At 42.5% G+C, this 13,769-nt stretch overlaps 1 protein-coding gene across 1 annotated transcript in view; it reads right to left on the bottom strand.

Annotated features, from left to right (window-relative positions):
• CCDC141 (coiled-coil domain containing 141) overlaps window positions 1-13,769 on the bottom strand; it is a 237,817-nt gene that overhangs the window by 193,910 nt on the left and 30,138 nt on the right. The window contains exons 4-5 of the mRNA XM_030210847.1: window positions 9,927-10,118; window positions 9,634-9,742 (exon numbers count right to left, since the gene is read on the bottom strand). Of these exons, the coding sequence (XP_030066707.1) occupies window positions 9,634-9,742; window positions 9,927-10,118 (301 nt within the window). The remainder of the gene's footprint in view (window positions 1-9,633; window positions 9,743-9,926; window positions 10,119-13,769) is intronic.

Raw genomic sequence — 13,769 nt, 5'->3', positions numbered from 1 at the left:
TATGAAGGTGCATAAGGGCCTTCGCGTGTGCAGCGCATGTCAAATTGGCATTACCGTCCGGCTAGCGTGTGTGCCTGGTGGTAATTCCGAGTTTGACACATGCTGAAAACTGGAGGTAGAAAATAGTCTTCTATTTTCTACCACGGGGGCTTTCCTGGCAGTAATAGCACACTGGACGGTTACCACGGGGGTAATATGTGAGAGCCCTTACCACTAATTCAATGGGTGGCGTTAAAGGCTCAGGCTGCAGATAGACACACGCTGGTTTTAATTTTGCCGCACGCCATTTCCCAGCCCCAAAAAAGCCTTTCTTCCAGATGCAGTGGAGAAATGGTCCAGCAAACGTCCAACGCATGCGCCCACACTATCGCAGGCCACTTTTTGGTGCACCTTTGTTAAAGGGCCCCTTTGTTTTTTACCATTTGCATCACCCATTTATAACTGTGTATATTTTATCACTTGGAAGTTCTGTTTCTGTTTTCACCTCATAGTGGCAGCATTAAGCCCCTTTTGGTAGGGTGTATTCACTTTGGGGACCTTTTACAAAAAGTGGCAGTAAGCCCAATGCGGGCTTACCACGTGCTAATCTGGAGCTACTGTCGGCCCAACGTGGGCACCACCAGCAGTAGTTCTAGCCCCAGTGTGCACCATTTCCTGTGCTAGAGAAAATCAGTCTGTATTTTTTTTTTTGCACCACGCTAACCGGGTGGTAATCGGTCAGCGCCACATGCTACCCAGTTACCGTTGGGTAAGCACAGGAGCCCTTACCCTCATCTCAATGGGAGGCAGTAATTGCTATCCCTGCATGGTTATGTGGTAAGATCAAGCTTACCGCACGACCATGGCTATTTTCAGCTTTTTTTACCCGCTGCGGTAAAATGGGTTGCAGTGCGCAGTTAATGGGCCCTTTTTACTGCAGCTTGGTAAAAGGGCCCCTTTGTTTGCAAATAAATATCACAATACAGATATGGGCACTTTATTTTCTAAAATGACTCCATACAGCTGTTCAGCTGCTCTCACTCACCGATTTCCAATTTGCTTTCTGTTGTACAGCATGGCATCTATGCAATGGTCAAAGCAATCCATTCATTTTAGCTCTCAGTTTGTTACATTTTTGTATTTTGTTTTGATGTATAGATGTGAATTACATTGTATCTTCCTTCATTGCTACTGTCCCGTCCCGGGCCCTTACCTGGGCTCCCGCAGCGGGGAGCGATGGTCGACGGAGCCCGCGGGATCCAGTGCGGCGAAGACGAGCCGCCGACGGGGCCGGCGCTGCCGCGGGTCGTTCCGAGGCCGGCGATCCGCTGGAGCGAGCGCCAGCCTCGGAGAGGGGGATACGCCGGCCAAGATGGCGGCGCCGGCGTCGTCGTCTCCCTGCTCTGGGGTGGACCAGCGAGCCAGCTCCGCCTACTCGCGCCGGATTGGCGCATTGATGGGGAGATTCCGCCTGCCAGGCAGGCTGGCCAATCCAGGCGTCCCTTGCCTGCCTAGGCCGGGGGGATTGGCTCCAGCTGTTGAGAGGGGATGGACTGGCGGGAGATTTAAGCAACAGAACGGGAAGAGTCCAGTGCTTCCGTTTCGAATGTCAGAAGCCGACGCAGTGGATCAGGAAGTGTTGTCCTTCAGAGACTGTGTTCCTCTTCCAGCTAGCCGCCCTTGCTAGCCACCTTCAGAGACTGTGTTCCTCTTCCAGCTAGCCGCCCTTGCTAGCCACCTTCAGAGACTGTGTTCCTCTGCAAGCTAGCCGCCCTTGCTAGCCACCTTCAGAGACTGTGTTCCTCTTCCAACTAGCCGCCCTTGCTAGCCACCTTCAGAGACTGTGTTCCTCTTCCAGCTAGCCGTCCTTGCTAGCCACCTTCGGAGACTGTGTTCCTCTTCCAGCTAGCCGTCCTTGCTAGCCACCTTCAGGGATTGTGTTCCTCTTCAAGCTAGCCATCCTTGCTAGCCACCGTCAGAGATTGTGTTCCTCTTCCAGCTAGCCGTCCTTGCTAGCCACCTTCAGAGACTGTGTTCCTCTTCCAGCTAGCCGTCCTTGCTAGCCACCTTCAGAGACTGTGTTCCTCTGCAAGCTAGCCGCCCTTGCTAGCCACCTTCAGAGACTGTGTTCCTCTTCCAGCTAGCCGCCCTTGCTAGCCACCTTCAGAGACTGTGTTCCTCTTCCAGCTAGCCGTCCTTGCTAGCCACCTTCGGAGACTGTGTTCCTCTTCCAGCTAGCCGTCCTTGCTAGCCACCTTCAGGGATTGTGTTCCTCTTCAAGCTAGCCATCCTTGCTAGCCACCGTCAGAGATTGTGTTCCTCTTCCAGCTAGCCGTCCTTGCTAGCCACCTTCAGAGACTGTGTTCCTCTTCCAGCTAGCCGCCCTTGCTAGCCACCTTCAGAGACTGTGTTCCTCTTCCAGCTAGCCGCCCTTGCTAGCCACCTTCAGAGACTGTGTTCCTCTTCCAGCTAGCCGTCCTTGCTAGCCACCTTCGGAGACTGTGTTCCTCTTCCAGCTAGCCATCCTTGCTAGCCACCTTCAGGGATTGTGTTCCTCTTCAAGCTAGCCATCCTTGCTAGCCACCGTCAGAGACTGTGTTCCTCTTCCAGCTAGCCGTCCTTGCTAGCCACCTTCAGAGACTGTGTTCCTCTTCCAGCTAGCCGTCCTTGCTAGCCACCTTCAGAGACTGTGTTCCTCTTCAGTGCTAGCCGTCCTTGCTAGCTGCCCTTTAGAGACTGTGTTGCTGACTACCAGCCAGGCCGGCCGTCACCCCTCGGTTCCAGCAGTCCTGCTGGCCGCCTGCAGCTGGGGGCTCAACCCTCGGTGAACGGCGGTCGCCGCGGGTGAAGATTCGGGGTGCGCGGCGGTCCTCTGAGGTCTCACCGGGCCTCAGGGAACCTAAGGGCTCACCAATTACCGGAACAGGACAGCTACAGCTGTTGTACTGTGTTTGTCAAGGTATGTGTTGTATTTCCAACATCTGTGCACAGATTGATTTATGCTAATTTATTGCTTTGCACAATTTGTATATATCTATTCCTGCACTTAAGCATTTCTATTTCATCCATCAGTTTTTGTAAGTCTAATTGTTTTGTGCACCATTTTATCAAATTATTTCATTTTGTTGTTTTATCCTTTTAATATGTTTTTAACATGTTTTATTACAATATCTTTTTATTGTACTAAACTTTTATCCTGTGATTTTTAGATATTTATGGGTACATTTATATTCATTTATTTGTATATCTGTTTGTTATACAAGCTTGGCTCTTGTGATGAAGGCACTCCAACTGAATCATGGAAATGTAAAAAAAAAAAAAAAGAAAGAGTTGACAATATATTTGCAGTACTTTGCAAGCAATAAAGATTTATTTATTTCATCCGGCTTTGGCTTCCTCGTCTTCTGTCTCCTCACTCCTTCTTGCTGGCTAAGCAGATTTATGACCAGAATCAGACAAAATTGGAAGGGAGTAAATCTCAACATCTTTTCAAGACCTTGAAGAAATTTAGTAGTGCTTCTAGTTTTGAAGCTGGGAGGAGCTCATTTTTGTCAGCTGAACAACTTAATTGGTACTTTGTGAATAAAGTAAAAATGATTGAATAGGGTTTTCCAGGAGCAATTTGTATGTGACTATGGGGGGGAGTATGAAGAACAGGCTATCAATTTTAGAGTTCTGTATCATTTTATTGAGGTAACTGAAGATGATATATTAAGGATATTGAAAGGTTGCAGGCCAACTCCTTAGAACTCAGAGCCTACTGGGCTTCTTAAACAGTGTGAGGAATGAGTAGATCCTTTGCTGTAGCAAATTGTGAATCAATCTTTGAGGCAGAGCTGTGCTCTGTCTTGTTTAAAGCAAGGTAAAACGTATTCTCAAAAAGGTGGGGTTAAATTAGGTTACCCAGCATCCTACTGCTCAGAGTACCAATAGGGATACATCTGAGAGATCCGTAGATGTCAAGGAATGAACAAATGAAGAAATATAATTTGGATATGCAAGAAAGTCTGTTCCCAAAGTAGACAGACAGAATATCATTAATCAGCTAAAGTGACCATTTAAACTGATGAATTAATAAAGCAGGAAGATACAATATTGTCTTCCATAATGCATTATTATAGCCAATTTCCTATACAATTATAATTAGATTTCTACAGTGAACAAAGGAAGTGATATGTTAAAGATGGCATGACAAATCAAATCTTATTAAAGAAGCATTTCAACTTGCCCACCTCAAAAAGTCAGCAAAGTTTAGGGGGGAGGGGAATCATTGAATAGATAAAACGCTATGTTATATTTGATGTTTCAAAAAATTGCAATAAACAAAATATTTTAAAAAAAGTCAGCAAAGTTTCAGTGCTTCCTGGAGCGACCTGCACCCTCAGAGAAGACGTTTAAATTGCAAGCTGGAGATGATTTGGGGCTTGGTATGTACCAAAGGAGCACCTGGTGATTCCCCAACCATAAGAACACAAGACTAGCCATACTGGGTCAGAGTAATGGTCCATCTAGCCCAGTATCCTGTTTCCAACACTGACCAATCCAGGTCACAAGTAACTGGCAGAAACCCAAATAGTAGCAACATTCCATGCTACCACTCCCAGGGCAAGCAGCGGCTTCCCCCAATCTGTCTCTATAGCAGACTATGGACTTTTCCTCCAGGAAATTGTCCAAATCTTTTTAAAATCCAGATACACTAACCATTGTTACCACATCCTCTGGCAACGAGTTCCAGAGCTTAACTATTTGTCAAATGAAAAATATTTCCTCCTATTTGTTTTAAAAGTATCTCCATGCAACTTAATTGCATGTCCTCTAGTCTTTGTACTATTTTAAAGAGTGTCAGGTTCTCAAGGACAGTGTGGAATCGTGAGCCCTTGGGCTGCTGACGAAGAGCAGCAGCAGCAGGCAAAACCCTCCAAAAAGGACTGGACCAACTGGACTTGTAGGCAGGCAAGGCAGGAACCAGAATCAGGAAACACTAGCAGGATACAAGAACTAGCGTGACTGGAACAGGACTTCACCTGCACTTGACCGCCGTTCCCTAGGGGTTGAGCCCCTAGGTGCGGGCAGCCTGCAGGACTTACTGGATACAGGAACTCACACAGGGAATAGGACTCTAAAGCAAGCTTGAATAAACAGGGACCAGGAATCAGGACTGAGGGAACTCCCTCAGGTGACAAGATACAGCAACAAGCTTGATTAAACAGGGACTGAAGGTAAAGGCAGAGGGGACTAGAGAAATAATACAAGGCAGACACACACTAGAGGGACCAAGACAAGGCGTACAGGCACGAACCAAAGCAAGGCAGAAGTGCTCCAAACAGCACCAAAAGGATAAAGCAGGGAAGCTAAAAGGGAAAGGCAGGGAAGCTCAGACAAAGCGAGGCAGAAGTGCTCCTAACAGCACACCGCAAGACAGAAGTGCTCCTAATAGCACACCATGAAGACAGAAGTGCTCCTAACAGCACACCAACAAGACAGAAGTACTCCTAACAGCACCAAAAGGGAAAAGCAAGGAAGCCAAAATGGTAAATCAGGGAAGCTCAAGCAAAGCAGGCAGAAGTGCTCCTAACAGCACCAAACAACCACTACATTTGGCGTTGCAAAGGCAAAGCAGAAAGTTTCCAGGTGGTTAATAAAGCCCATCGGCAGCTGAGGCTCACATCTCAAGGCACCTAAGGGTGAGGCTAGCTGCCAAACTTCAAACCAAGTCTGGAGGGCTAGAATATCTGGACCGGACCGGAAAGGAAGTCTGGAATGTGTAGGGAGACAGCAAGACAGTCTATGTCAGCCACCGGTTCTGGCCACCAGAGGGCGAGGTGAGCACAGCCAGTCACAATCATGACAAAGTAAAAAATGGGTTCACTTTTACGTGTTCTACACTACTCAGGATTTTGTAGACCTCAATCATATCTCTCCTCAGGCATCTCTTTTCCAAGCTGAAGAGCCCTAACCTCTTTAGCCTTTCCTCATATGAGAGTAGTTCCATCTTCTTTATCATTTTAGTCGCTCTTCTTTGAACCATTTCTAATTTCGCTATATCTTTTTTGAGATACCCGCAGCTGTGTTGAAATAGATGCTGTGGCACCAAAATTGCCACTTCATACTTAAATATAAGATCATAAATAATTTATAAGATGGTGATACCCCCAAAATACAATGGTGTGAAAGCCAGCTGGATGTACAGTTAATGTCTCTACAGTTATTTATCATGTTTTGAAGTTTGCATTTTTTTTATTTATAACATTTATCTGTATTATACTACTATTTAACTTTTACCCCGAGGATTCTACATAGTGCGCCTAAAGATTGGCGTGGATTCTATGACAATGCACGTAATTTTACAAGCTTAACAAGCTAATGAGCACTGATAACAGCACTTAACAAGCAATAATGAGCACTAATTGGCACTGATTAGAATTTAGGTGTGCAACTTACTATGTGTATTCTGTGAAGTGCGCTGAAATTCTAACATGCGCAGGCAAAAAGGGGCATGGTTATGGGTGGGAAAAATGGGTGTTCTAAAATGTATGAACCTAGTTCTAGAATATGGCTTAGTGCACCTAAATCTACATGCAGGGATTTACACAGAGGCGTAGGAATGGGGGGGGGGGGGGCGGTGGGGCGGTCCGCCCTGGGTGCAGATGCTGGGGGGGGGGGGGTGTCGGCTCGCTGGTTCTCTGCTCTTTCTGCCCCGGAACATGGCCTCCATGGTGTATGTCACACCCATGGCACGACTCCATTTGCGGGCTGCCCAGTGGTGCCAGGCCATGGGGAACTTTGTGGATGTCATCACAGTCATGCCAGAGTTAGCTCGGCTGCTACTCCCATTCCAAATTATTCTGCCCCAGAAAGTTCTGACCACATATGCATCCAATCTGGGATGGAAAGCTTATATAGATGATTTCCTCTCAGGAGACCCAGCTTTACATCAATCTCCTAAAGCTCTAGGAGATCTGGAATGCTCTAAAGGCTTTCAGAGATTGGCTGTTGAACCAAACTGTTCTCATTCAAACAGCCAATCAGGTTGCTATGTACTATGTCAACAAGCAGGAGGTACAAGATCCTGCCATAGGAGCCAACTTTTCAAAATTATTGGAGATAGTAAATGCAACAGAAATCACCTCTCCCTGGACACAGTCAAAAACTTTGTTCAATATTGGGGGTGCTCAAGCACCCACAGCAGCCACAGAGCCGGCTCCTAAGGATCCTACCCCTTGTGTCAGGAAGCAGTCGGGATGTGACAATGAGCCACAAGGTATTCCATAGTACTCTGAGCCACATACCTGACTGGAAAGGTCAACAGTCTGGCAGAAAGGCTGAGCAGAGGAAAGCAAGTGCATGAGTGGTCTCTGAGTATGGGCACTCCCTCGGTATACATTTTTGCCACGCAAATCAACAACAAGGTCCCTCAGTACTGTTCGAGGCTCAGATCACATGGCAGGCTAGCATCAGATGCATTTTCCTTGATTGTATTTACATATCCTACAATCCCTCTAATATGGAAGACTCTGTGAACTCAGGCAGGACTGGGGAACCATGATTCTCATTATGCCTTACTGGCTGAAGTAGATCTGTTTCCCTCTTCTTCTGGAGTTGTCCTCCGAAGGACCTTGGAGATTGGAGTTTTTTTTCCCAACCCTCATCACCCACAATGAGGTGTCACTTCTGCATCCCAAGCTCCAGTCCCTTGCCCAATACTGCTGCAAGTTCATTTTTCAGTACTGGGATGTATACCATCTAGTCCAGGTGATTTGCTAGTCTAACTTTGATCAAATTGTTTGTTACATCTTCCAGGTTTACAGATGTTTATTTGTTTCTCTGACTCATCCCAATTTAATATCATTTCTGACACTGGTATCTCCCCAAGAACAAAGAAAAACAATTGGATGGAAGTGGAAGAGCACGTATTTAGTCCTTTTAAACCATACATGCTATATGTAGTTCTTCTATCCCTATTTGTAAATGTAATCTGATTATTACATCAACATTATACTGTGTTCTAGAATTTGACTCATCCTGTCATTTCAACTGCTCATATGTCTTTATGGTATAATCCACACATCTTAGTAAAGAAAACTCCTTTTATTCTGGAAGAATGGATAGATAAAGGAATCTGGACTATTAAGGATATTCTGGCAAATGAAAAATCCATATTATCATTTTAAAATCTTCAACAGCATTTTTCCTTGTCAAATAATTAAGTTTTAAATGATTTCAACTACAACGTTGTTTGGATACCAAACAGTCTCTTAATAATCTCACTGATGCAATGCCAACTATTTACTCTACTGCAAAAATACTTCTTGCTGCTGGTCAAATAGCATCTACAATATATAAACAGATCATCATATCTTCATACAATCACATTCAAGGCCTTTAGAAAGCTTGGGAATCAGACATTAACCAAAATATCTCTAAGGAGCAATGGTCACAATTATGGTCTTCAATAATAAGACCTCAGGCATCAGCATCAACTCTGCAATCCATATATTTTGTTTATCAGAGAGCCATTTGGACACCTCCCAAACTGTCCACAGATGGATTAACTACATCTAAATGTTGGAATTGTAATTTGGAAGCTGGTACTTTTATGCATATGATCTTTCAATGTGCTCCTGTATTAACCTTCTAGAAAGATGCATGGTCCATAAAGAAAAAGATTTTCCTAACACATTGTGATATATTATATTCACTAATTATCCTCAAATATTCCTCCTCTCATACAGTATATCACTTACAGACCAGCAGACTAAATTATTTGACACCCTCTTGACAATTGCTCAGAAACTCATCTTGTCAAATTGGAAAACAGCACAGCTTCTAAATGTCCATTTTGGGTGGTAGTATGTACTTCAACATCAGAAAATGGAATTTGCATTAGCAGAAATGTATGGAGCGTTACCAAGCAAAAAGAAGCTATGGTCACCTATACAATCTTATATACAAGATTTACAAACCCATTCATAGTCACATGTCTAATTAAAATGTGTACATGCAGTGTATCTGATAGTCAATTTTTATTGTTATTAATGTTTTTTTCATATCTTCCTCTTTATCAAAAGTTAATGACTTCACAATATTATTATTATTCATGTTTCTGTAATTTTTCCTATATCAAGCAGAAAAAGAAAAACAATTGGGGAAGACCAATGTAATTCCAACCAGGGGCAACAATTTATTGATGATAATAAAAATATGTGTTGTTCTTTGGGGGCAGTCTTGTTTTTTTTTTCACTGGTATTGCCCCCACCCACATCTTCCTCAGTGAAGACCAAATCAAAGAATTCATTTAGTCACTCCGCTATTGCCTTGTCTTGCCTGAGTGCTCCTTTTATTTCTCGGACATCTAGCAGTCCAACCGATTCTTTTACCGGCTAATTGCTTCTACTATACCTTAAAAAAAAGTTTTTATTATGTGTTTATACCTCCAACGCAATCTTCTTTTTAAAGTCTCTCTTTTCCTTCCTTATCAGTGCTTTGCATTTGACTGCAAAGTATATGCTATCAAATTCAAGCACATTTTTTGAACTGGGCTTCAATCCACACCCAGTGATGTGCAACCCCTCTTCATCAAGGGATTCTGACCAGTTTTTATATCTTCAGCATACATACCTAAGACTCTAACAGAAATGAGAAAAGATAACTTGCCTTTTGCATGGTGCTGATGCTTCTGGAGAATTTCTTTCAAATAATCTGCATTTTCAAAATGTGGGGCATCTTGCAGAAAATCCTCTGCTTGGTCAATGATGATTGCGAACTAGAGCAAAAATGCAACAAGAGAAAGCATTAAAACAAAACCATACTAAGCTATGTCACACATCTCTGAGAGAACGTCCATTGAGTGCTTTCAAAAATCAAAAAAATTCCTATTAGTTATAAGAGATTAATGCAAGGTATCTGAGGGTTTAAATTGCTAGTGAATGATCATCTGACATACAAACCTCAAGTGCACAGTCAAAAAACTCAGAGGTCAGGTTGAGAAGATCTCTTCGCTTTTTGAGCATTCTGACAAGGGCTGTCCAGGCTTCCCCAAGAGTTTTTGCCATGGCCTCATACACCTGGCTCTGGTCTTTGTTTTCCTCCTGTGTCTTATCTGCTTCACACAAAAGGTCCCAAACATGATCTTCCAAAGCCTGAAAAAATTGTGAAAAATGTACTTTAAAATGAAAACCTGTTCATTGGCTTATATTTGAGATTAAAAGCTGTACAAAGGATAGAAAACTGAAATTAAGTTCTAAAAGGCTTTGAGGATGTTAACTAAGCACAAATTGGTTTCATCAAAGGATGCACCCCCCCCCCCCCCCCCACACACACACACACACCAGAACAGGAACCTCTACTACAGTTTGTTCATTCAAAGTTGTGTTTGAAGAATAGAACATGGAAAGACCAACCGAGCCACAAATATAGAGCTTAAAAAGAATATCACAGTCCTCAAATGTACAGGGTGAAGCAAAAAAAAGTAACCCCCGAGAGGTTTTTTACTGTTTCTCAGCAACTGCTTGGAATTTCAAAGTGAAATTTTATAGCTTTATTTATTTTTACTATCTGTGTTTATGTGCCAAATGGAATGGGATTATCTTTAAACTGGGTGAAGTTACAGACTTTTTAGTGTGACCACCCAATGAATTTCATGTGTTCAAAAATGTTTGTACTGTAAAACTATCGTTATTTAAAAATAAAAATGGGGTACCAGCTTACTGTTGATGGTATCACAGTGACATAGATTTTTATAAACAATAATTTGTATTTGATAATATGATAATTTATAGATAATTTCTTTATAAGCATTTCAGATCAGAACGGCAATCATGGGCTGCAGATGATCTGGGACAGCCTGCCACAGGGACTGATTGAGAAGGCTTTTATGAACTTTCCAAAGCAACTGAAGGCCTGTATTAAAGCTGTGGGAGGATACTTTGAGCTTTCTCAGTGACTGAAAAATTCTGCACATTGTTAACTGTATTGCTTGCATACAACTTTATTTTAATGTTTTATCTTGAACATTTTTAACGAGGAAAAATCGCTAGTTTTTTTTTTTGCCTCACCCTGTATAAGACCAGATACAAAAACCAAAGGGGCAAAATAAACATACTGAAAAAAAAAGGAAACTTAAATCAACACAACAAAACTCTGGACTATCACACTTTATATTATTGTTGATAGTGACACAAATACTGACAGGATTTAAAAAAAAAAAAAACCAAACCATCCCTGGCCTACATAGTTTCTAGTATTATGTGCTTTGTGAAAAAATACTTTATGGTTTTGGCAACATCAGCCACAACCATGATTCTTTTTTGTTCAGCAGAATGAGAGCTTTCACTTCAGTCACTTTTATCATTTCCAAAGCTTGAGAGTGACATGGGGGGGTTGGGGTTAATTTTGAGCCCATGGTGGTCAGTGTTTCTTTAAATGCCAGCCAACGCAACATTTTTATACCTAGATATTCAGCACTGGAATTCAGATACCATGGATGCGGAATAACACACATAGCTTGGATGCTGCTGTATATCAGAGCGACTCGGGCTGCACATACTGCAGCAGGACATGTTTATCCACTCCTACCCTAACTGAGATAATATGTAACCATCTCTCTGACCTCATGTGCAACTTTCTGTAAATTAGTCACCTTACTTTCTAACTCTTCCTTCTTTCTTACCTATCCATATGTTACATCTTTGCTTTACCCTTCACTATCAATAATAATGTTCTATTACGTATTGTGTTGATACTGTAAGTAGTATATCATGCCATACTTTATATTGTTATTTGAATATTTTTTTACTGCTGTAATTGCCTATTGCTCATGTTTGATCTATTCTTACTGAACACCGCCTTGAGTGAATTCCTTCAACAAGGCGGTAAATAAATCCAAATAAATAAATAAATATCTTGGTATGGTTGATAGTGCGGTACTAGCTTTATCTGGGCAGTTACTCGGTTAGTTAATCAAGTAAACACCAACTCTACTAGAGGCCGACCGAAACGAAATCAGCAAACCTTTTTTACTGCCCTAGTGGTCTAGTGGCCTCTTCAGGGCAGGAGTTATCCCAGTCGTTCCTGCCCCTACCGGTTCCTCCATCAAAATGGCTGCTACTTAAATATCTTATTTTTTTTTAAAAACTTCAACAACTACTTATTCATCAAAAAAAGCCTTCAGTTGAGAAGGATTAGTGTAAACATAATTTAATCCCTGATAGGAGATAAAACACCTACAAGAAAACCTTTTTTTTTTAAGCCGATAGCATCCATAGCTAACACTTGATTTTAAGCTGCAGAAGTCATCTCCTCCTCATTTTAGTTGCCCTTGACATGACTGGAAACATTCATCTTTCTAAACAAAATAAGCTTTCATTACTGCTATTTTATCTATCTTAGTTCCAAACATGAGAGTGACCCTAAAGATTATACTGTCCTGTGAGGACTCAAGGAACTAGTTTAAATTTGTGTTATGCACTCTGAGATATTAATGGCATGATTTATTTTATTGAACTAATGTTGCTTTGCCCATTCTTCTATATATGTTGTGCTCCTTTGTGTACTCCTTCATGTGCCTCCTTCAGGTGTCTTTTATGCCATCACTTATTAGCTATTTGTGACTTTCCTCTGCCTTACTTGAACCATGTGCTCTCTTTTAACCATACCAGTGATATGGAGTTAATGTGATTCTCTTGACACTGCTCACTTCAGAAGGTAAAATCTCTATTTTTAGTGCATGTACCTTGCACACTTAGGAGTAAATTCTTTAAAGGCTCCCAGCCAGGAGGGCATACGTCCAAATATGGGTGCCAATATTTTTGCATGTGGAGTGGAGGAGTGGCCTAGTGGTTATGGTGGTGGATTTTGGTCCTGGGGAACTGAGGAACTGAGTTCGATTCCCAGCACAGGCAGCTCCTTGTGACTCTGGGCAAGTCACTTAACCCTCCATCGCCTGCCACATTGAGCCTGCCATGAGTGGGAAAGCGCGGGGTACAAATGTAACAAAAAAATAAAAATTAAAGGGCATGAAACAGAACATGCCTTTTATTGAATACATGCATAGATATTGGTGCCTAAATGCAACAATGTGCCTATTTCCCACATCGATAATTCACAGCAAGGACAGTGTGACAAATGGAGTCCGCTAGTTGGCAGCCCAACTTCAGCGAGGACGATACCCTCATCTTAGCCATGCTGATGCTGCCCAAAATAAAAAAAATATATATATTCATATTCCTAGGGCACAGGAGGACATACCACTACTACAGGAGGTATGTATTAGCTCTGATCATAGGGGTACTTTTGCTGGGGGATTGTGCCTGTGCATGCACCCAAGGCACAATCCTTCCACAGAAGTTGTTTGACAGGTTCGGGCTGTCAAAAAAAAAAAGCCCAGACCAGTCAAATAGCAGAGAAGGTTTGACAGGTCCTGGATTTTCTCCTGGACATATCAAACCTAAGTCTGCCCCCCCAAACACAAGGCCTGGAGAAAAAAGCTCAGAGAAATCCGTAATTTGTTAGACAGCCATACGTTCCAATTGGTTGTTCACTGTTTACTTCTGTCCATTTTGGATTATTGCAATAGTATTTTTGCAGGATGTCAAAAGAATCTGTTCAAGAATATTCACAGAAAATCTACAACTTCATTATCCTACTCCCAGTAAGTTGAGATCTAAAGGGTATGTTCACTAAGGTGCGTTAGCATTTTTAATGCGCCTGTAAATTTAAGGCGTGTTAAATGCTAATGCGCCTATAAATTTCTATGGGCGCATTAGCATTTAATGTGCGTACACCATTTATGC

Source organism: Microcaecilia unicolor, chromosome 7 (assembly GCF_901765095.1).
Source record: "Microcaecilia unicolor chromosome 7, aMicUni1.1, whole genome shotgun sequence".
Lineage (NCBI taxonomy): Eukaryota > Metazoa > Chordata > Amphibia > Gymnophiona > Siphonopidae > Microcaecilia > Microcaecilia unicolor.
This window is presented reverse-complemented; position numbering and strand designations above follow the sequence as displayed.